We start from the raw sequence: 24362 nt of genomic DNA on the forward strand, positions 1-24362 counted from the left end.
TTTGTTTTTTTTTAATGTATGAGAAAAATTATCAGCTGCGTCAACTTGAGATCATTAATTCTGAATAGAACCAATCAAAAATCCTGCCTTGGGATTTACCAAGGTCAAGAAGAAGACTAGAGGTATTCGTGGAATATCAATAAAAAAAGTATAACTTTTCAGCTTTTTTTCTATGGTGGACTTTCTTAAGAAAAAAAGAAAAAAAAAAACCCACGTAGACAGATGAAAAGGGTTACTCTAACTCTTAATGCATTTTCTAAATCTTTCAAAATGTGTTATAACTGACACGCTCGAGTCTTCTGACGTTTCTGCCATCGTCGACTTAGTAATGTTTTAGTAGTCAGAAATGCTGAAGTCGCTCTTTTGGTTGCTCTTCCCCCAACTGAAGGGGTTCAACATGGAGAGATACTTGGTGACTTTCCAGGACTTGCGGGTTTTGGCAAACACGTAGCTCTTCCTACATTGAAGAAGAAGCTATGTTAGCTGTATAGAGAGGCCTGTCTACTTTACGGTAGTGCTAACTTTCACTTACCACCATTCGTTTGAGTATTACTTGTGTTTCCATGCTCGGCTTTTGGGCTGTTTCAAAGCGATTCAGCTATTTTTAGTTTCACTGTTGACACTCCACGATATACATTAGTGTATGGAGAGTCAACAGTGAAACTAAAACGCATTATTAAAGTCGCTTTGAAACGGCACAAGAAGCACGGAACACGCAAAAGAAATGTGGTAAGTCGATTTTATTGTATATCTTTCCATATTTCTAGCTACAAACTCTCGTATTTAGGCTGTTACCAAATTAATAATATACATGAAAAAATTACTCGATTCTGATTGGCTGAGAGCAGTGCACTTCAAGTGTAACACCACTGCAAAAAGTGTAACACTAGTGCAAATTACACATCGTAGTTCTGGATTATGATTGGCTGAAAGACAGTAGGAAATTTTCAAAGCCAATGATATTACGTAAAATGATGAAAATTTTGTGTGGAAACTTTGAAAAAAGTTTTCTCGAATGCGAAAAAATGGCTTCAAGAAAGGTCTTCCGGCACTTCCTCTGCACAAATTTTTTCATGTTTAGATTATTAACAAGTAATTCTACGGTTTTTCTCATTCAATTTGGAATTAATTTGCACTTGTGAGTTTTTCGAAAAGCTGAAATTGAACTCGCCGAAGTGAATTGCACTCGCCGAAGCGGCTCGTGCAATTTCAGCTTTTTGAAAAACTCACTCGTGCAAATTAATTCTAAATTGAACTCGAAACCGTATGATTACCTATACAAATAGCATGTAATGTTAACGACTTGCAGGGAGCTTGTGACACCTGTGCGTACAAACATTTACTGAGAGTTTCAAAACAGAGTGCATGCGGCTATAGTCAGTAAGTAAACTTTTAAGCACGTTTTGTCTCACTCTTTAGTCCTCTTCGCAGTAAGTTTCAATAATTGACAAGTAGATCTCCATTAACGCAAACATAAAGCGGTGAAAGAGAGGTAAATGTGTGGAGAAGCACAAACCCTGGATCAAATAGCACAGAGAGATATCCGTATTCTTGAGAATCAAAGGACTTGAAAACATGTTGGAGGACTGTAGAAATGTTTCCTCGAGTCCTTGGGTTCTTTAACTTAGCTTTTATTCCACACGACGGTAAAACAAAGTGCGAACAAAACTGAAACAAGATACAAGGTAGAGCAAAACCATGTGCTTTTCGGTGAATAATGCGCGATCGTAAAGACCGCAGACCTAACACGTTTACATCTCCACCCTGAAAAGTCTAACGATAGATTTCTTAACGGCTTCACTGAAATGCTCTAAATGTTCGTAATGTTCTTATTAATATATAACTGGAATGTTCTATAAATCTGGAAATCTTCTTCACCACACGTCCATTTCTTGTTGTCTTGAGTAGCCTATCACTCATTTCAGTGGGTTGATCTGGTTTGAGGGGTGTCTGCGGTGACTCTGGTGGCAGAACTTGATGAGGCATGTCCATTGGTGTGATGGGCTGATAAGAGGGAGCATCTTGATTGTTCTCCAACTGTTCTTCACAGGTTGGTTCCCTTCCACCCGGGCGTTTCAGTTGCCCTCTGCTAGCCTCAGCTCTGAGCCACCAACTGTTTTTACTATGTATTACCCTGGCTGGCAGGTTTCTTCACTTTTGCGGGGACCCAGGTCTTGGTTCATACAGATCAGATGTCTTTGGTCCAACCAGTAATTTTTGGAGTTCACGTGGAGACATTCCATGGAACTGCTGTTTCTGGACGTCTAATCGATGCTGCAGTTGCTCCTGGTTAAAGTCCATGGTTTGAGAGCGCTGGAGTCTTCCACATCCACAGGTAATTGTGCGCGATAACCTATTTGGTTTGGTAGCTTAGCTCGCGAAGGTAGGTTGCTGTCAATGGGTGTGGTTCGATACGAAAGAAGTGCGAGATATGAGTCTTGGCTTGTAGATATGGGTATATATATCTAGTCTGGACCATTCTCTCAAGAATCCGTTCCTTTATGCATGATGCAGTGGGGCAGTGGTAATGGTAGATATATATTGTAATGGTAATGGTAGATATATATTGTAAATCAGTTTTGGACACTGTCCAGATTACTTTATTCCATATATACATTATCTAAAGGACACTCATAGCTACAGCACTAAAGCTACAAACAAGTATAACCTAGTTATTTCTAGGTGCAAGAGAGTTTCAGGTTGCAGGACTTTCCATACAAGCGCAACTCGCCTTTGGAATAATGTTGATGTTTCCATTCGTGATACTACATCGTACAAACAATTCACAGGAAAAGTACGCCAGAAGCTACTGAAACAAAATGCTACACTAGAACACTTTGTAATTAGTAGCACTTTCTAGATCTTATTTGTATTAAGTTAATTTAAATTTTAATCACTATTCATAAGTATATAATGTGTAAATGATTTTATGTAAAATTAGGGAGGGCCATATTGTAAACTACTGGGCAACCAGTAAATTATGTTACCCTCGTTAAATAAAGTCTTTTTGTTTTATTTTTTTTTGTTTATTGGGGTTCGTTGTCTGTGACCAGGGATTCTGGTATTCCATGCTCAGCAAAAATTGACTTGAGTGATTTATTATAGCAGTGGATTTTGTCGGGTTCAGCATCCTCAGGATTGGGTATTTGCTGTAGTAGGCTGCAACGAAGACGTCTTGTACGCCTCGTTAGTCAAACAAATCACATCCGAGTTTCTGTCACGGAACACTGGGTGCATTGCGGGGGTGTAGCCCTTCTCTCGGTTGCTGTTTGGATAACCGTATGACGTGGGACAGTTGGCTGTAAGTTCCTTTACGTCCCACGAAATACCTGGCCAGAATAAGTTTTCTTTAGCCTTCAGGAGACACTTCTCCGCTCCCAGATGACGTTGATGTATGAGGACGAAAACTACTGAGGATTATGAGGCGATGTCTCTTGAGAACGGGGCCATTTTCAACGTTCCGGTACCCTACAAAATTCTAAAACTCTTGCAAGTCTTGGGGGCATTTGGTTGGGTATTCTGGCCAACCATGGTGCACAACATCTTTTAGGTGGACAAGTACAACAGTTTGGTCTGTACCCTGTCGTCTTTCTTCCATTTTGGTAGGACTGGCCGATAAAGTGCTTGTAGTTGCATGGAGTTCAGGCAAGGGCACTTCGTTTTCGTTTGGGTTACGTTCCGTTTGACTGACCCTGGAGAGGGCGGCACCCATCGGGTGTCTGGAAAACCCGAATAGCGAATAGCGAATAGTCGCGAATAGCGAACAGCGAATAGTCCCGAATAGCGAATAGCGAATAGTACGAATAGTGCGAATAGTCTCGAATAGTGCGAATAGTGGCGAACAGTCTTGAATAGTGGCGAATAGTGGCAAATCGTAGCAAATAGGGTACCCAGTATCTCGCAGTCAACCTCGCAGCAACAAAGGATGAGATTTTCCCGCTAAAAAGCACAGACGCTTATCAGGACAAAAGGTGTTTCTAAACGCAATTTCTTCTGTTTTAACCACTGCAAAAGCGTAAATACGTCTTTATTAGGTTATCCTTGTGTTTTCTGTTTTCTTAATTTCGGCGATGGACAGCCCTAGCCTGACTCCGGAGAAGAAAAGGTGATAAATTCACCAAAATTCTGTTGCTTATTTGGATAATTAGATCTAAAGCGGTGACTATTGACGACTATTCGTCGCTATTCGCCACTTTTCGCCACTGTTCGCCAATGTTCGAACTATTCGAGACTATTCGCACTATTCGGGACTATTCGCTATTCGCTATTCGCTATTCGGGTTTTCCAGACACCCGGCGCCCATCACATTAGTTGTGACCTGAATATATCTGATGTCTACTCATTATTTTGTCATTCTCAGCAAGTCTCTGCAGGTTAGGCGTGGTGAAGCACTCGTTATGGTCCTCTTCCATATGCTTTCTAGCGGCTTATGGTCAGTTTCGTTGACAACCTTTTCTCCAAAGACATATTGTTTGAATTTCTCTAGTGAGCAGCAAACAGCAAGTAGCTCTCTCTGTTGCTGTACCGCGACTCAGTCTCTGTTAACGACCGACTTGCATAGCACACCGGCCGGCCTACCATCTTGTATCAGCATGTACGCACCCAGTTGCATCTGATTGAAACAGGTCGTCTTTCTCTGGGTCGTAGTACGCCAAGACTGGTACCTCTTACTTGTTTAAGGCGCTGGAATGCGTTTTGGTGCCAGTCTCCCTGCTACACAAATGGTACCTCTTTGTTCACCAGCTGTTTCAGACGTTCTGCTGTCCGGGCTATGACAGGTGAGAGTCTGTTCAGGTAGTTGATCATGCCCATGAAAGACTGCAACTCCGTAAGGTTCTTTGGGAAAGGCATGTCACGGATTGCTTTAATTTTGTTTTGGTCAGGTTTGATCACTTTGGGAGTCCATGCGAGATCAGAAAAGGATGCTTCGGTCACCTTGAACTGAAATTTGTCCAGAGTGAGTCTCACATTGTTCTCCCTTGCTTTGTCGAGGACGTTCAGTATGGGCTGATCATGTTGTCCCTCACCCATACCACAGGCAAATGTGTCGTATGCGATACCACTTAGCCCATCCAACCTACTGAAGACCCTGTCTATTTTTCTTAAAAGACATTCCCACTACAGTTAAGACCAAATGGAAGCCTTGTCCATCCGTAATTTTCCCAGGGAGTGTTACAAGAGCATAGTTTGCTGCTTTCCTCGTCTACGTTGACTTGCTAAAACCACTACGTCCATCTAAGATACTAAAGTAAGTTGGGCCATTGACTTTCCATATCATATTATCTATGGTTCTCACGTAGTAGGGGTTACGCTTGATGGCTTTGTTCAGGTTTCGAGAGTCTAGACACAGGCGAAGTTATTTTAACCACAGTCGGTTATCCCTCGGGCTGTACTCATTGTGAACCTCATACATGATGCCATGTTTCTTCAGTTGATCTAGCTCTTCAACGTAGGCTTGTTGTAGCTGTACTGCAACCTGTTTCGACGCATGCTGCACTGGAGAGAATTTTGTGTCGATATTAATGTGGTATGGCGCACCTGGGAAGCAGCCAGTTCCTGTAAAGAGGTCTTCATATTCCCTCAACCAATAGTTCCTTGTCAGTGGGAATGGGTGCTGTTTGCCCCTCGCGTAGAATAACTTAGCTGTATGCAGATTTTCCGTGGGCTTCGTATTCTAGATCACTTGATGGGTGTGTGTGTGCCATTGTGACTGCTCAGATCACTACACCTGTTGGCTGTGATAGACCATTTGAGCTTTAGGAGGTTAGGATTTTGAGCTGACATTTTACCAATGACAGACAGGCTGTCAATATCCATTACTTGTGCTTGGATTGGTTTAGGGACTGGGTTGTTAGGACCCCTGACGTATATGTGGCAAGATCCCAGATTTGAGATCTCTGTTCCACCATATGCGGATAGCCGCAATGTGGGTTGCGCTAGATTCATCCTCCCCGGGTGAAACTGTTGGTACAGGGACTTAAGTAGGATGTTGGTTTCTGCTCTTAAGTCTATTTTACGAAGTGTATTGACTTGCGTCCCTTGCGGCCCTAATGACAAGGAGACCTCTAGTTGAGCCTTTTCTTTAAAGGCCATAGAGCGGACACTCATGGAGAGAGGTGTTGCTTCGATCAGACACAAAAAGACGTAGTCACTTAACTGCTCGGTGGTGGGCCGGCTCTTCTGGTTTTGCCAGTTATTGTGTTCCTTCTATTTGGCTAGTACTGCCTCATAAAACTGCTTTCTATCGATTCGAAATAATTCACTTTAAATTTTACCGCCGGGGCTTGACCTCGGGGCAGAGCCCCCCCCCCGGTCCTCCTTCCGGTATAAAGACAGAGTATCCGCAAAATTGAAAATGGCTGGTTTACATGTGACATCGCCATATTTCGAAATAATACATTACCTATCCTTCTGAGGTTTTCGTTTAATCAGGTTTAAGACTCCCTCCCTAGCTTGACAGAGTCCTTCTTTTTGTAGAAAACCTTTTGCCTTGCGTTAAATGAAAATGGCGCCCGAAAAGGCCGTAGTGTAGGTCAAAAGATGACTTATCTTAAGTCTTTACTGACTGAACGGTTCCTGTATTCGATGAAATATTAATTTAAATGTGTCGGAGTCCTAGAGTAAAGACGTTTTGCTTTAATAACAAAACTCAGTGAGCGATGATTCTGTCCCTCTATAAATTTGAGTAAAATATTCCTCCGAATAACGCATGTAAAAAAACCCCGTACAGACCTAAATCGTGACAAGGTTGTTTACGTATCAATCATCTATCATGTCTTAGAATCTGGCCTCCTTTATTTTTTGATGGCATAGCAATGAAAACCGGCAAACTTGGCCCCCGGCCTCGTAGTTCAAGGAAGGCACACAACAACTTGGGCTGCTAAGGTTAAACAGCGGACCAGGGTTGGACCTATTTGTCCTTTTACGACATTGTCCTCATTTCCCACCGTGTTAGGATTTATTCTTACCTTTCTAAATGGTTTCTTCTCTCCCTAGTTGAGATGACACCATCTGCAAGAGAAAAGTATTATGATAATCGTAACTGTCAGCTTAGGGATTTAATAACACCCTAAACTAAAGTCTCTGCAGAGCTAACCACAATCTTGGTACAAACATAGTTCTATACTTAGGAAAAATTAAAGTCCGCAAGGCGACACCCTTAACTTTACAATAAATTAACCACGGAAAGATGTTTTCCTTCTTTCTTTAAGGAAAAAACTGACACCTTTGAAATGCACTATACCTAGAGCTTCTTTCAGAGTCCTCCCATTGTGCTTCAGAGAGCAAAGTTTCTGTCTCATTTCATAGATCTTCTCTATGGGAATGACTTCGCTCTTGTCCTGACACCCAGCAGCGATGTTCTTCATTATGACATCCTTCTTCATCTCATATGTCTGCTTGTCCCTCTTCATCTTTCGGATCTTCATGTCATCTCTAATGGCCTTCTCTTTAGCCTCCTCCTCTTTGATCAGCATGTCGAGGTACTCGCTGAAGGAGTCGTTGTAGGCGATCATGGCATTCTCCTTCAGAAAGACACCAAAGAAACTGGCACATTCAAAAATGAACTTTTTTTCGTCTTCAAGTTCCTCGATGCTTTTCTCCAACTCCGCAATGAACGATTCTTTCTGAGACCTCAAGTTGGCCTTCTTGATGATCTTATTCCTTGCTTCGTCGGACAGGAATTCCTTCTCTACTAGATCAGCGGTATAGGTTATGTGCATGTGAACTCTGTAGTCGTGCCTGCATCGTTGGCAATTTCCATCAAACATAGCGGCACAGCCACGCAGCTGCTCGTTGTTAGTAGTCTCAACTGGAACTCCTGAAAGGTTGCAGTGATCATGGCAGACTTGTTGATAGATTGTATTTCTTTCCCTCGACTTTCCGATATTTACATACTTCTTGCATTCTTCGGCAGCACAAACAGTCATAGGATAGTCCAGTTGCTTAATTTCCAATTCGAAGGCATTGAATTTGAGTTCGTCCTGGAAGGACTTGATGTCAGCGTCAAAGACCTTGCACTGGTCTTTTACATCATTGATCTTCTTCAAGTTGATCTCAATCAGTTGAACAGCCTGACCCATGGGTTTGCTCATGGCGATAATGCAGTTCCTTGCCTCGTTTAGACTCAGGGTCTTCTTAGTCTCGTGGGGCTTCATATTCTTAACCAAGTCGAACAGTTTACAAGTTGTGTCGCACGACTTGACCCAGCTCTTCGAGTAGAGGTCAACGTCTTCTGATGTGAACTGAATTCCACTCTTGTGGCAGGCAAGAAATCTGTCAATGAACATGATGAAAATGTTTAAAATTAGACTGGACTTATATCATGGCCCCTGATTTGAACCTTGAAGCTCTTGCTTACATATCCTATTTCTTCCACCACAGTTCTTCCAACGCAGTGACCAAAAAAAAAAAATTAAGGCTGAGTTAAACGTTTTACTTGTGTAAGCCATCTAAATTCCAACCGAGTAAAGAGAGGATTATATGTTTTAATATAAAACTTTATAGACTCGAAATAACAAATCTTAACGTTTTGACTAAGAGAATCTTTGAAATACTTAAGCACCTGAAAGCTTCGTTGTCAAAGCAAAAGTAGTTTGATGGAGAGACATTGATTCCAATATTATACTTTTGGAGGAGCTCTTTGAGAACTGGTAGGCTGTCTCCTGGTCTGTAGAAGGTTCCTCTAGAGTTAGTAAACGCAAAGATGATGTTGGACACTAAGGACTTGTGGAGGTGGGTCAACAACTCTAACACACAAAATTTGAAGGCCACAGTCAACCTGGCGTTGTTTGGCTTTAGAAGTACAACCACGGCATTAATCTTGTCGTAGCAAGTAAGAAATGACAAGATGTTCTCGAAGTTCTCCTTGTCCTTCTCGATACCCCTGCAGTCCCCAATGCCGGGGGTGTCAATAAGGTGAAACCTTGTGGTGTTAGTCTCAAGCATATGTTCTTGAGGAAACTGGGTGGCAGACTGACCACTGCTGAGGACCTCATTTCCATCAGATCCGAATGCGATATCCTTCTCCTCTCCTTCTTCGTTTGTGAAGATGAACCTGAAATAATAATCAAAATTAAAGTTAAGGAGAGTGTTATTCTAAAAGGAATACTGAACTAAGTACTTACATACACACCTACAATCCCCTTACGCATAGAGCAATACGTTCTTATCAGTATTTAGCAAACTATAACAAAATGTATGTATCCAGTCTGTTTCCCTGATTGTCCGAGAGTTTTTGTGGCCACAATCTCAATTTCATATGGGCTGCAAAACCTGGGGCGAGTACAACGCCCTCCAGGATTCTGCGAAGATATGAAATTAAGATGGCAGCTAATCGAATTCGGAGATCACAAAAAGTACTGGAATGAAAACATACCTTGTAGTAATTCAAATTTAAGCTTAATTGAAAGTAGCGACATAGCCCTTATGGTAATGCAGGTATCATCTAACATGAATTAACATGACGTAAGTAACATTTAAGTCATGCAAGGGCATGGGCTTAACCTTTCAGTCCATTACCAAAAGCAAACAAGGCATGTCATACAAATAACGTATTTTTAAAATCAAAAGTATTGTTTTCCTGAATCATGATAAAATATAAAATAATATCCTGTACTCGCAACGCAATAAAAGTTTCATCTATCCTTTAGACGCCAACTGGCGCATAGGGCATAATTAAGCAAGACTCCTTCATATCTGTCGGTCGTTAGCAAGTCGTGCGGCTTGTTCCCAGTTAAGGTTCAGGGCCTGAAGGTCTGCCTCTGCAGTCCTCCTCCACTGTTGGAGATTTTTCTTGGCCAAAAGATATGCAAGATTTTACGTAGACAGGAAGTGTGAAAGGATTGCTGCACTTTTCTGCTCCTCCACACAGGTCGTAATTTTGTGAAGGCCCCTCTAGCTCTACCAATCCTCCGTGGATAGTCCAGGTTGGCCGTCTTCCTTCACTGCGGACCGTACTACCAAAAAAGGTGACTGTTTGGGTAGTTGCAAGGCTTAGCTGTCCAATCTTAATGGGAAATGGTGCTGAGATGTTTCCAGTTAAGACTTTTTTCTTGTTAGGGCTAATCTTAAGTCCCACCTGCGAGTGAATTTGTTAAGCTTGTCAGATTTTTCCGGCATGTCACCAAAAGAATGAGATAGGAAAGCAATGTCGTCAGCGTAATCTAGATCCTCCAGAACAGTTCAAAGTGTCCAGCGTATTCCTCTCCTTTTGTCTTCAGTAGTTCAAGATAGCACCCAGTCGATGACAATGTTGAACAGTAACGTCGCCACAACACATCCCTATCGGACACCCGATTTAAGTCGCAGTCCCGCTTATCAGGACGACGGCTATGGTTAATTTGTGCAGACCGCCATTATTCTCGTAAGTTCTTGAGAATTGATTAACCTTAACGCAACTTTCACCTCAAAACTGGATCTTCATTGTATCCAAGTATTAAAGGAAGCTATATGCCACTAACCAGACGGTCAACAAACGAAACTGAGCGGCAGAAGAAGTATTTTCACCGGGTGCAAGGTTTATGCAAAGGAGCTTTGACACGAGCGATAGTTATGTAAATACACCGACTGTGGCAGATTTTTATCTGTTCTCGCGTGCAATCCAAGGAGATACCCACCGTTTGAACTTATGGAATGGTTTATTAAGGTAAGAAATTTACTGTGATGTGCTTTTTAGTCTTCATTTAGACCCAACTTTTGAGATTTACTCCCTCAAATTTGGCTAGTTTTAGTATGTGACCAAAGGCCTCAGAGTAGGGTGTTTTCCAGCCTCGCAGGTAAACTTAGAATCTTCCGAAAAGTTTCCATATTTCGTCAGTCAAAGTAATAAATGTACCTTAGAATTCTCATGAAAACGAAATTCCGTGAGCTACAATTTAGGGGACGTAGCACGCTTCACAAAATCGGTGAATTTTTCGTTTCTGATCACGGTTGGCAACCTCAGCTCGGCCAAAATTCAATTTTGGCTCGTAGCAAAGCAAAAATAAGGAATTGGAAAATAATTAATATCTTTTTTATATGTATGTGCCAAACCCTTTTCGCTGACAAAAAATGAAGGAAAATTATGTTTGGTCCCGAAGTCAAGTAGACCGCTTTTAGCGGAACCGCCTCTTTAGTACTTCCTGAAAGTGTTCTGCTCATCGCTCCTCCTGTTCCTTCTCAATTTTCGGTAGTAAGCCTTGTTTGTTGCAGATATGTAGGTGCCTTTCCTCTCCGCTTACCTCCACAAAGTTGCCTTGTGACTCTGTGGACTTTTCCGTGCGCCTGACGCTGGCAGTAGCCCCTACCTCTGTTGCATGGCTCTCAACAAATGTCCTCTTGTCTGTTCTAGCTGATAGCTTCACGTTAGCATTGATGATACTGTACTGAGCCTGGAATTTCTCTTTTAGGCGAGTGCACTTGGCTCCCACAAGCGTGCACTTTTCTCTTTTCCTCTGTGCAATAGCCTCTTAGGTGTTTGCACTCAGCCATTCTTTGTGGGATTTCTGCTTAAGGGTCCATTAACTGATCTTTTCCAGCCGTTGCTAAGGAAAATTCATTCTCATATAACCTCATCATTTTTGGTTAGTTCATAATCATTTCATGTGTTTTAACTTCTTCATGGTCAGTAACACTAGTGATGACTTCATCAGACCGCGCCCATGGTCATGTGACTAGTACAGAAAAAATGCAAAGGCTCCTAGGCAAATTACTTTATCGGGATTTTTTTCATTGATTTAATATTTTAATTTAAATCTTGATTACGCTATGCATAGATTTTGTTTCATTTCTACGAGGTCAGATTTTGAGAGAATTTCAAAATATTGAAAAGTTCGTAATTTTCTGAAAAAAGCATGATTTCGAAAAAGGAATGCATAGCTATGTTTCCAACGTTGGCTTTAATCGAAATTCGTCGAAAAAGGCTGGATTTAATGAAAAACCGCGTTTCCTTTAGCATTTAAAGGAACCGGAAGTGCGCCCGATATATATTGGAAATTACCCTGTCCGCGCGTGCGCAATATTCGGTGAGATCAAACAAAGCCACACGGAGTTAGTTTTTCTCTTTGTATTGCTCTTGTTTTTCTGTCTTTCTCTTATTTTGTCTTTGCTTGTCCTTTTTTCAATTTTGCATTTTGTGAAGAACAAAGAAAAACATCTAAAATGTGAGCGAATTTGCAAGTTGTTGAATTGTTTTTATTTTCCGCGCTCAGGCTGACGTTAGTAACCGGAAGTGAAATTTCACCTCCTTAGCAACGCGCGCGAGCGCGCGCACAAATCGGTTAATGGGCCCTGAAAGCCAATTGCGAATGCGGCGATAGTATGATAGATCTTTTAAAATGATCCTGCCCCAGTCTGATTGAACTGAGCTTTCAGCAGCTGTCCCAATCCTTTCTTCTTCAAGAGCCTCGAACCTGTTTCGTAGTTCTATACATACCCGATTCCTGGTTGCATCATTTTTGATTCATTCACAATTTGCGTTTTTATAATTTCGCAATTTTATGCATTTTTATTCTAATATTTCCTTTTTCTTCGTTTTTTTGGCAGTCACGTTTTACCCGTCGAAGACTGTACTTCAGCCAGTCGAAAGCTGGTGATTTTTTAATCGTTTCAGTCAGAGATCGTTTTAAATTTCTACCATTATCATTTAAGTTACCATACCCATGACTCTCTCATTACTCATGTTGTCAGTTCCAACCATATCGCCCATAACAATCAGGAGATCTTGTGATGGAGCTTTTTCTACTTCTGCCTGGGGACATTCATAGAAGGTGTCTTTTTGCAGGGTATCGGCATTGTTTGTTGAAGCTTAGCACTGGATTACGGTCATCCTCGCCTGCTTCTCAAAGAACCTTGCTCTGATTAACCTCTCATTGATACGTTTCCAGTGAAGGGGCGATTTCTCCACATCCTTTTTGAGGATGAGCGTTACTCCTTGCTGGTGTAGTTTATCATTCCGGCCTGAGAACAAAATTGTTTCACCACTCTGGTCCGTGTCCACTGCGATCCACCTGCATTCACTAATGCCAAAAATGTGAAGCTTGTTTATATTAATATTCATCTCCCTGATGAGCTGCGCAAGCCTACAAGTGTTCAACATAGTTCTTACATTCCAGAACCCAATTCTTGTCTTTGTGTTTGTGCTCTGGGCTCCCGGTCTCTTAGCGACAGCTTCCTGTTGGATTTCACTGCCATTGGTCATTCTAGCCTTTGATGGATTTGAGGGTTCTTGGTAATTAATAGGTTGAAGATTTAGCCTCACACCTAACCCCCAACCTGGAGGGCCATGAGACTGGTTTTAGTCAGGACTCTCCTCGATTGGCCTGTCCGGCAAGGTTGAAACTGCCAGGAGTATAACTTCCGCCGGCATAGCCCAAGGGGATCATTAAGCCTCGAAAGCCATCCCGCCACGTCAAGATAACAGTCTCAAAGGAAAGTTTAAAAGTAGAATATTTGGTTCAGATCAACCAAACTTCATCAGCCACAATAAGATTATGTTAAATGTACATTATTGCTATGTTAGGTTATATCATGTTCATTTGAGTTCCGAGGGGGCTAAAAAGTGTCAAAAATGTTGGGCATTGGATACCACTCCCACCCCTCCGGCTATGTGGTATCGATACGTTGATGAAGAATACAACGACATTGCTGAATCCTCAGCGAACGCTTTTTCCAAGCACCTCAGTGTTACTGATCCACACACCCAGTTCACGAAGAAAGGAAAGGTAGAATTCCATTCCTTGACACCTGACTCGTACTGATTAGCACCTGAAACTCTATTCTAATGTTAACCATCGAGCTGTAGTTAACACTCTGTTACTTGGATCTGAAGAAGATAACAGAGTCCGAAGAGTCTGATAAACGAGAAGAGAATATATACTTCAGTGCCATACATCACGGGCATTTCGGAACGTGTTCAAAGAGCATTTAAATCACACGAGGTTACACTCGTCCACAACCCTTTGAAAAACCTTAAAAAGTCGTAACAGTATATCACATCTATTTTAAACAATGTGGCAATGTGGCAAAGGATATGTTGGCGAAACTTCTCGTTTATTAGAAACTAGAGTAAGGGAACATCTTCTCAGGAATTCATCAGCTGTCTGCTCCAACCCTCCTTGACGGTCCCTGGCTACCAGCTGATACCAAGCCGGGGCCCTCGGGGCCTAACCCAAGGGGGTTGGGTTGGGTCGCAGAGAGAGTAATTTTTGTCAGTAAAACTGGTCATTTTCTTTGCAGCACAGCCTTGGCCAACCGTGCCGTGCAGGCTTAGGGGCCAGCTACCAGCCAGCCACACACAAGCAAGGTGGGCGAGTAGGCTGTGTATTGACGGACTGCCTGTGACTGATTGATCGAAAAAGCCTGGGTATTTTCTAGGAAAAGTGGCAGGATGATTGTGTTGAAATTGACATGGTTTTCATAAATCAAGACATATGTTCGGGCAGAATGATTTTGAGGGCTTGAGTTTAGCTCGTGTTGTCCCCAACCAGTCATGGGGGACACTTCGAGGAGACAGGTGCATGCTAGGGGGATTTTTCATGCATTCCTTGCCAATATATTTCTTGATATATGAAAACCGTGTCTTCCGTTTCTTTGCATCACGGCCTTGACCGACCGTGCCGTACAGGTCCGGGGGGTGGGGGTACTCACTTATATGGGCTATATAGGTATGTGCGGCCCTAAAGGGTATGGTTTTTCAGCCGTTTTGGTCATAAATAGGGTATCGATTTAAGCTGATTTTGGCCATTTTGGTCATAAATAGGATATGGTTTTTGGACTCTAGCCTTGATATGGGTATGTTTTTAAGAAGAAGCCACGCTTTCATCATTATTATGATCAAATTATGTTTACGGTAATTTATCATTGGTCTGAACTAGAGAACTAATTATGACACAGGTCTGAAACAAGGTTTTGATTTAAGGGTCAGGTCATAAATAGGGTTCGAAATTTTGGTCAGGTCATAAATAGGGTAGGGAATATTGCAGATTTTGGTCATAAGTGGGGTGAGGGTCTTGGGAAGCGAGCCGCACACCCCCACCCAATTTTTCTGGGAGTACCCCCCCGCCCCCCCGGGCGTACAGGCTTAGGGCCCAGCAGCCAACCAGCCACACACAAGCAAAGTGGGTCAGTAGGCTATCTAGTGATAGACTGCCTGTGATTGACTGATTGATTGACTGATTGATTGACTGATTGATTGACTGATTGATTGACTGATTGATTGACTGATTGATTGACTGATTGATTGACTGATTGATTGACTGATTGATTGACTGATTGATTGACTGATTGATTGACTGATTGATTGATTGATTGAATGAAAATGCTTGTGAATTTTCTTGAAAAAGTAGCAGGATGGTTGAGTTGAAATTGACATGACTTTTATAAACCCAGACATATATATATAAACGGTAAATGATATGAAAAAAATAACCTAAGGGAAAACAAAAAAATTGCTTCGAGCTAGCAGGATGTTCCAGCTATCGAGGGTTGGAGTTACCAAGAGTAAACATACATCATATGTTTGACGGAAATCCAGGAAAAGTCGACTGTGGTTTGAGTTAGCGCGACGTTTCCGGGAGTATACTGCAGTTTCTGCCATTTCGAGGCGTCATGAAAGCGAAGAGAAAATGATAGCAAGCTGTGTGCTTGAAAATCTTTAATTTCATTGCGCTGACGATTACGGCAAGAAGTGTCAGTTACTGAAACTAACACGAAGTAAGCAACGTAACATCCTAATACGGTTCCTCACTTTTCCGAATTGAATTTGCCGGGAAATTTCCTCTTTTTAAATCATTTGTAATTAAGCAATATCTAAAAGCAAATATCTGCAAGCGCCATATCTGCAAAACCACTTGCAATTTGCGAGTACGTAGGTGAATATCGCAAATTTGCGCCCTGTAGATAGGCCATGGTGGAAGATGGATGCATAAAAAAAAAAAAAAAACACGCAGTTCCTTTCCCTTCAAAAATCCTCCCACGGCTGCATTACTTGACGTTGAAAAACTCGCAATTTAACGAGTGGTATATGGCAGATGCGCATTGACTCTTATGCAAAATCCAAGTTACCTAGATGGAATTAAGACAGTGAATTCTGGGTCATCCATGGCCTCTTGGAGGGTGTCATGCTTAGCGTAGTTGGCGATTCCATTGATCCAGGTGGACTTGCCCACTCCAGTCTCACCCAGGATGAGGATGTTGACGTCCTCCTTGCTATTCACGTCCAATGACTGCAGATTCTGGAACAAAAATTAAAACAACAGACTACAAACTTTGGATTAGGAATTTTTACAGAACAGTTGCTAACCCTAGCCTATCTAGTCTCATGAATAGTTAAGGTAGGTCCCAAACTGTGTTACGCTCGAGTACTTGACAGTGATCATATTCATTATCATCCTACTCGGCGTCGTTGTCTTCGTTATCTCGGGGCCATCATCACTATTGTAGTCCGCTGGAATGTCCATATTTTATTTCACGTTCATTCCAGTAAAAGAATCCTTTGCAATTACCTCTTGAATATCTCCATGAAAAGCGAACCCAACATTATCTTCTTCGACATCAGAGACGTCAGCATTCTCGTCTGGACTTGCCATATAGTCAGTACTGTAATGTAATATAATATAATAAAAAAGCTCTCATATACATAATTTTGTTGTTGTGTGCGTTTTTTTAACTTTGCCGTCGTTAAGACAATTATGTTGGGCCGAAGATCCCGACGTCGTATTTCCAAAGCTATCCCTTGATGATAAGTTATTCGGTCTCATGTAAAATGGGGTATGACATCATTACGTTAATATGGTAACTTAGATCTTAGTGAATCGTACCTCATTTGAAACTTTCGTCTTTCCCTAATAAGCTAGTTGAATTGATTATGGTGGGCTCTAGCCGCTCAAAGTTGAACAGTGTTGTCATTCAAAAATCCAATCGAGCCACCTTCAGTTTGTACCAAAGTGATCATGGATGGTCTGCTATCGGGATTTCGTTCCATCAAAGGGCTCTTACCCCCAACACTTATCTCCACTAAATATAACATCGCGGCCAAGCCATACACATGTCTTGTGTTGAATTCCATCTGTCTCCCAAAAAGTCCCAAAATTCACTCAATCAATAAGATATTTAAGCATGTAAAAATAAGCGATGAAAAGGAATGAAGTTTAGGAGTCGCCATGACACCATTATCAAGCTCGAAATGATTAAAATAAACTATCATCAGTTGTTCCCTAAAGGTTAACGAAATGAATAATTGCGTTCTCGAGGAACGAGAGAGCGCATCCCAATTTTCGAGAATTTTTGTGAAGACTGCAAATTGGCCGTCCCTCTACGTTTTTTCAGGGGCTTTGGGCCTCGTTTTCGTGTCCATCTGCTACGTTATGCTTGCTCTATTTTGTGGCTTTCGACGTTGTGGGGTTTTCTTTGAACTGGCGAAAACAAATTACATCATCGCAAAGCATGTGTACACGAGACGATTTGCTTTTTCGATCGTTTGCGATCGTTCGTTTCTAAAAGTTTTGATTCTGGACCGAGCGTGGCCTGTTTGGTCAGGATGCGAGATGACGTGCTTCTGTTGGCCGTCGACAAGACCAGGAACATGGAACATCCCGGAACATTCCGAAACATCCCGGAACATCGAATAATTATAATAATTATGAGAAAAATATGTAAAATTAAATTTTCAAAAATTAAATCAAACAAAAATAAACTAGTATCAGCTCGGAAAATAAAAAAAAAAACAAAGCAAAACTAACAAAACAACAACAACAACAACAACAACATTAAGAAAAGTGAAAATGACTGCAATGAGTGAAGGCTTGCAACTTAGAAGACTTATCCATTCCTTCCAGTCGTTTGCCATCAGTTAAATCACATGACTGCCCCTTATTTCCAGATTTCGTTGTTCATAGTAAGCCAAGGTTGTCACGCGTTAGAACTCTTTAATCAGAACGAAAAATATGGGTACACGAGTGTGATTTCTTTATTCAATTCATTTCGTCAATTCAAAGCTTGATGCGTATACGCGATTTCTCGTCAAGAAATAGTTTCTACATAAGATAGAAATAGAAACTCTTCGGCGTTGAGTTTCTTGTCTAAACTAGTACGGACTGCAGCTCTGATGACAGAGTAAACAAATACAAACACAAAATTTAAAAACATTTGACGACGCGGTGTCTTGCAGGGTCGCTGGTCAAAACTTTATTGTCTCAAGAAATATTTGTTACAGGTGTTGTCGATCTCAAACTGAATTCTAATAAAATACTTAACCGAGAAATAGAAACTCTTCGGCGTTGAGTTTCTTTTCTAAACTAGTTCGGACTGCAGCTCTGATGACAGAGTAAACAAATACAAACACAAAATTTAAAAACATTTGACGACGCGGTGTCTTGCAGGGTCGCTGGTCAAAACTTTGTTGTCTCAAGAAATATTTGTTACAGGTGTTGTCGATCTGAAATTGAATTCTAATAAAATACTTAACCGAGAAATATAGATCTTGTGACGTATGTTTCAATCAGTAACGTTTTGGTTCAAACATGTTGGTCTAATGCGACCACTGCCAAAATTTGGAACTTGCAGAATTTTTGCCAATTTTTTTCCTCGCCAAGATTTACGTGTAAGTGTTGTTTGAGAATTTTTTTTTTTTAACAAAGCTTCTCATCATAACAGGAAACTGCTCAATTGGTGTTTTCTGTCGTTAACGTTGTTTTACATCTATAGTATAACTTCTGCCTTCGTAAGAAATATAATGTCTTTTATCGAAGTATTCGCTAGATTGAGAACTTGTTTATTTCGCTACGTGTTACCGATTTGTTAGAATCTAGCTAAACTTGTTATTTTAGCATGCCACTACTGTTGTTAACAATGGCTTCCGCGCAGCTATGTTTATTGCAAAGAAATAGCTCGTTTCCATTGCGTTTGTCTGTGTCACAGGCAACGATAAATTTGGGTCAAATTTGTCAAAATGCCGAAGCAAATTTGAAGTTCAGCCGGCTTACCATGCATCTGTACTCTGGTAAAGCACACTGTTTCAACCAATCCGAGTGCTCGTTAGAGCGGTTTTCAGTTGAGTGTCGATTGAAAGTAATCAGGCAATTACTTTGGTTTTGGTTTGGTTTTATTACGGTTTAAGATTGGATGAGTAGTCTAATTGGTTAAGTAATTAGTTTGGTTTTAGTTTTACGACACCCAATTGAAAACCGCTCTATATCGAGACTTAATTGTAAAGCCTACATAGCTTGCATCGCACAAGTTGCATTGTAATTTATAAACTACATACTGCTGGTTTATACAATAGGCGGTTTTTAGCTCGATCACACGCCATCACGTCCACGGCGCAGTCAAGACAGCCATATTGGTGGGGCGCAAATTTGCTTTAGTGTTGGTAAGTAATCATTGCTTTATTATTGAGCTTTTCCTTTGGAGATCTTCGACATACAACGCGCATATCAATCAGAACGACCAAGCTACTGTAGTCTCTCTAAAACGTAAAAATAAATATGCTGTTATTTACCTGTATTCCTCTGCCTTTTTGAGTCGTTTAGAAGGGACTTGAATGAAGCGAAGGCGGTGTATATTTCCGAATATTATCTCGTCTGCCACTTTGTAATTATGACGCTCCAATTACGTCTCAAGACTCCATTATCGTCGTTAACTATTAACTCTCATCGAGGGGAGAGATCTCAGGTTTCAATAGTTAGCGACGTTGATCGAAACTTGAGACGTAATCGGAGCGTCATAATTACAAAGCGGCAGGCGAGATAATATTCGGAAATGTAAACCGCCTCCGCCTCATTCAAATCCCATAGTAACGACTCAAAAAGACACAGGAACACAGGTAAATAACAGCACATTTATTTTTACTGCTGATATAGTGATCGGGTCCCCTGTGCGGCCCTTCAGGCCGCAAAGGACGGAGCCCCGTATTTGTAGAAACCCGTGAATCACTTTTCCCATGATAAAAATGGCTAGCAGTATTACTCGTGAGCAAGTACGCACGACGACGACGGCGACGACGACGGCGACGACGACGACCACGACCACGACGTCGCATACGCCCGTATTGCGGGCTCAAGTTTTGAGCTCATCGAGGTCACGTGTTTTTTTTTTTAAAGTAAACGAAGTACCGGCTTTTCGATTGGATCGCGGGCTCAAACCAGGTTAACTTTAATCAGGGCCGGGTTGTTCGGAACTAAGCCGGTGAACGCTAACCCAGGATTAAAAGTTAACCAAAGTGTAAATTTTTCTTGTATATAAGTGTTTTTCACTATTTAAACTCAGAAGACCGAACAATATGAACAGAAAACCTCTCCGCCAACTCAAAATAGAAAAAACTTAAATCAAAATTCTCACTTATCCTGGGTTAGCTTAATCAGGCTTTGAACAACTCGACCCACTTTTAGGCTTGGCTAAATCTATATATTAGCAGAGTTCCGCCGGGCCGCCAGGCAGAGCACCACAACTATAGGAACAGAACAACTTACATGCATAGAAAACGAAAACCATGCAAATCTTTTTTCATGGTCAACATGGTTAGTGACATGCATTGCGGACGGGTACGCTCTACGACGACGACGACGACGACGACGACGACGACGACGACGACGACGACGACGACGACGACGAGGACGTCGCGCAACATGGCGGCCATATTCCAGCTAATAGGTCGACCTAGGCATGCAGTCCTGATTTATCGTGTACATCTTTGATATTGGACATCCATGTTATGGTCAATTGACACCTGTCAAAACAAGGTATCCGCTGACCAGTATCAAGTGACCATATCGCTGGCTCACGTTTATCGCTCATCGAGTTCACTTGTTTTTTGAAGTTACTGGGTTTCGATTGGATCGCAGGTTCAGGCCAAGTTATTATCCTGGAGGAGCAGGAGAGGGTACTTACAAAAGCAAAATTACTGGGCGAATCAATCCCTGGCCCGTCTTATGTACTTTTGATAGACTTCGTGTCCACAGAACATAAAAAAAAGAGTACGTTATTTCCACAATCTTCTACAAAAATTCCGTACGCTTAATTTGATAGTCTCGTTTTTGTTAGTTTTTAACTGGAAAAAAAAACAGTGAAACCACACGTGGAACAATTACATGCTCACAATCGATCAGGTGTTGCGTTTGTGGCCCAAGAAAAACAAATGCTTCATGGTTAACTCATTGTAATCAGGAGCTCCCCTTTTAGGCTTGGCTAAATCTATAGATTTATTCATTTCGTTAACCCTCAGCGAACTATTTCTGATAGTTTATTTCAATCATTTCGAACTTGATAATGGTGCCGTGATGACTCTGAAACGTTGTTCCCTTTTATCACCTAATGTTACGTGCTTAGCCCGGTTAATAAGCTCCTTCCCCAACTGTCCAAGTACTCACTCCGCAAAGGAAACGATTGATTTTCAGCTATAAAGACCAAATCATATCGAGAAAATAATTTCTATTGATCAAATTCATTCTCCGTGAAAATAAAATATGCTAACCTAAATATCTTCCCCTCCCATAATCCATCATTTCCTAAACTTCACAAGTAACCAAATCGTTAGACGAACAATATTACTTTATTGCTAACATTGATAAAGATTTATCGTCCGACCATTTACTTGGGAAAGTATTATTAACAACTAGGAGTACCCAGAAATCTACTGAGTTTCATCCGTTAATCAGTCGGCACAAAATGGCTCATAAAATAATTCATTCACTCATTCATTCATTCATTCATTCATTCATTCATTCATTCATTCATTCATTCATTCATTCTGTTATTTGCCTTTTTATTTAAAGTACAGTATTTATAAATGTTTTAATGTGAGGCGAGGTAAAGTCTAGAAACTATCAGGCTTTTAGTTGAGACCACCTCGTACGTAACAATACGGTTACATAAATAGTGCAACAGTGTGCCGCTTTGCCAGTTCAGTAATTATTTTACTAAAAACTCTAGCAGTTTTTTCTTAAAATTGGGAAAACTTGACAACGAAGTGATTGAAACAGGAAGGGAATTCCAGGTCTTTGGACCTGGATATGTCTAGATATTGCAAAGGAGGTACGAAAATTAAACGATCTTAAACTTATGACTCAGTTAAACTAGCTCACAATCGGCAATGTTGTTTTCGGCTATGTCGATAAAGATTGGTACTGTCAATATTGATCACTACAAAGGATGGCGAACATTCAGTCCCTTGAAACATGGTTCTAGAAGTTTACAGATATCAAATATTGTGATTTGTAACAAAACAAAGCGATGGGACGAAAACATGTGGAGACAAATTTAACAGAAGCGATTAAAATTCAGAATATGAACGACGAGTAAAAGCGAGTGACGTCTCGACCGTCCTCAGCCATTTCAATGCAATTCAGATTAAATATGGCGATAAAAAAAGTCAGGTCAGAAATAGACCTTTTCACGGTTTCTGACGCCATCTTGCTTGGGGGGCAAACACAGCAAAAATTGCAGTAAATGTATGGGAAAAGTTAAACGTTTGATACCCAATAAGTTGAGAGTGATTGACTTCCTCGGTATTTTTAAATACCAAATGAGATACAAGGAAAAGATACCCAGCAGGTTTTTTGGTCAAATTTGAAGAGCGTAGATTTGCTGTGAGACGAGGAATTGCACTTTTAATTTTTCATGCAAATGCATTTCTCGGTTTACGGACGACCAGATACAAATGTAAGGAAAAATGAAAACTCCCTAATCGTGGCTTTTCTAGCGAGGTTATTTCCCTCAAATGCGATCACTTAGTATCTTTATTTTTTAATTCATACATACTTCAGAATTAGCTAGACATCAGATTCGCCTTTTCCCCATACATTTACTGTGTTTTTGCCGTGTTTGCCCCCCCAAACAAAACGACGTCAGAAACTGTAAAAAGGTCTATTAAGATGTTGAGGTGTGTTTGAGCACTGTTAACTCGACCTTTTTAAACTTTAAGCAGATTTAACTTAAGATTTTTTTAGCTCCATTTAGCGGTAAGCCGTTTTCTTAAAAAAAAAATGTTATCGTTGGCCTTTAGAGTACGGATAAACCAACACCGAAATGTTCTCTTCTTTAAGCTTGATTGTAAACAAAACAAGCGTCTCCCTTGATATTTGTTCATTAGTATATTGTACCTTGTATATCCTGACCTATAGAAAATAAAAAAGGCATTCCGAACACAGCTTAAATTTCTTCATCATTTTTCGAGAGTTATCCTATTCTAGTCATAAATGTTAGATTTAATTGCAATCAACGGGATGCTCTCTTTGCTGTAAAGCACTTAATGTTGCAAAGAAACCTCTGATATAAACGGAAAAACTGATTCTAGATTCTTCTAGACACAGAGTGGTTTCTCAGTATCTGTAGCAGTCTACCAAATTTGGAAGCAAATAGCGAGGCTAAATGTGAATGTCATTTGGCACAGAGTTGTGGCCACAATCGACGGAATTGTGCAAATATATATGTGAACCGTACAGTCTAGGAAAGCCACCGTGTGAGACGCTTTTGTAAGGTATTTTTCTGTTTTAAGACTCCAGGTAACTTATTAGTCTATAACACCATTTACATGTGACGGTATAGTGTCTGATATTGAATCAACTTGGACTTATTATTTAACGGAATTTTTTGTGATATCCAGATCGAATAACTAATCAAGGGCGAGTTAAATGTTAACACATACACACTTCTGTACGCTCTTGATTGTTCTGGATCACGAAAAACCGTATTCCACAATTGTTTTTATTATGCATTGATGTAAAGAAAATATGAATATAACTCAGCTGTGACTGGAATAATAACAAAAATTAGTTGTTGAATAGAGAATTCACTTGCTATTCACTTCACTTGCTAAACCGTTGCCTTTCCGTCAGTTTCGCGATCATTTTCGTCTTCAGATATTCGTTTTGCACTTCCTCGGCTACTTCCGCAAATATTTATATTTTTTGTGTAAATACCATCCACTCTTTTCTCTATTCTTTTGTTGGAAGAGCGCACAGCACGACAATCGTTTTGTAGCTGTGCGGCAGAACTCGATAAGTGACAAAGTAATCTCAGCTGTAGCTAAGCGAACGCACTCAACAAGTGAAAAATTCTCAAGAATTACCTGTTGCCACCAGAGGAAGCTATTTTAAGATGTTCATCCTATAGGAATCAAACGAGTTGAGCAAAAACGAAGTTTTCACTTACTTGATCACTTACTGATCTCGGCACTGGTCGATTTTGCTAGTTTTACTTGTCTCGCACTCTGCTCTTTGCGGCAAAATCTACAATAAGTGAAAAACCGCATTAGTTTCACTTCAAACAAGTAGATTTGTCCATCGGATGTCTTGGTCTAACGTACGGACAAAGAGACGACCATGATACCGGCAGTCCATTGAGATACTCATGGGCAAGTGAAGGCGTCACAACTTTGTCATGTAAATCGT

At 40.9% G+C, this 24362-nt stretch overlaps 1 protein-coding gene across 1 annotated transcript; it reads right to left on the bottom strand.

Moving 5' to 3' along the window:
* Window positions 1-333: 333 nt before the first annotated feature.
* Window positions 334-24362, bottom strand: LOC145485583 (uncharacterized). Its single transcript, XM_081464230.1, has 7 exons — window positions 24124-24362; window positions 16482-16575; window positions 16042-16211; window positions 8564-9055; window positions 7244-8274; window positions 6969-7011; window positions 334-457 (listed from the first exon to the last, which is right to left on the bottom strand). Exons 2-7 carry the CDS (start codon window positions 16563-16565, stop codon window positions 334-336), a joined length of 1944 nt encoding a protein of 647 aa, XP_081320356.1. The 5' UTR covers window positions 16566-16575; window positions 24124-24362.

This window comes from Orbicella franksi, chromosome 4 (assembly GCF_964199315.1).
Source record: "Orbicella franksi chromosome 4, jaOrbFran1.1, whole genome shotgun sequence".
NCBI lineage: Eukaryota > Metazoa > Cnidaria > Anthozoa > Scleractinia > Merulinidae > Orbicella > Orbicella franksi.

What these genes read in the sequence shown, in the direction of transcription:
- LOC145485583 (XM_081464230.1), bottom strand. Translation starts at nt 16,565, where the DNA reads ATGGCAAGTCCAGACGAGAATGCTGACGTCTCTGATGTCGAAGAAGAT. An exon ending in TTCATGGAGATATTCAAGAG is followed by an intron (nt 16,212 to 16,481) that starts GTAATTGCAAAG and finishes TTTTTGTTCCAG; the next exon opens with AATCTGCAGTCATTGGACGT. An exon ending in ACTGTCTTAATTCCATCTAG is followed by an intron (nt 9,056 to 16,041) that starts GTAACTTGGATT and finishes TTATTATTTCAG; the next exon opens with GTTCATCTTCACAAACGAAG.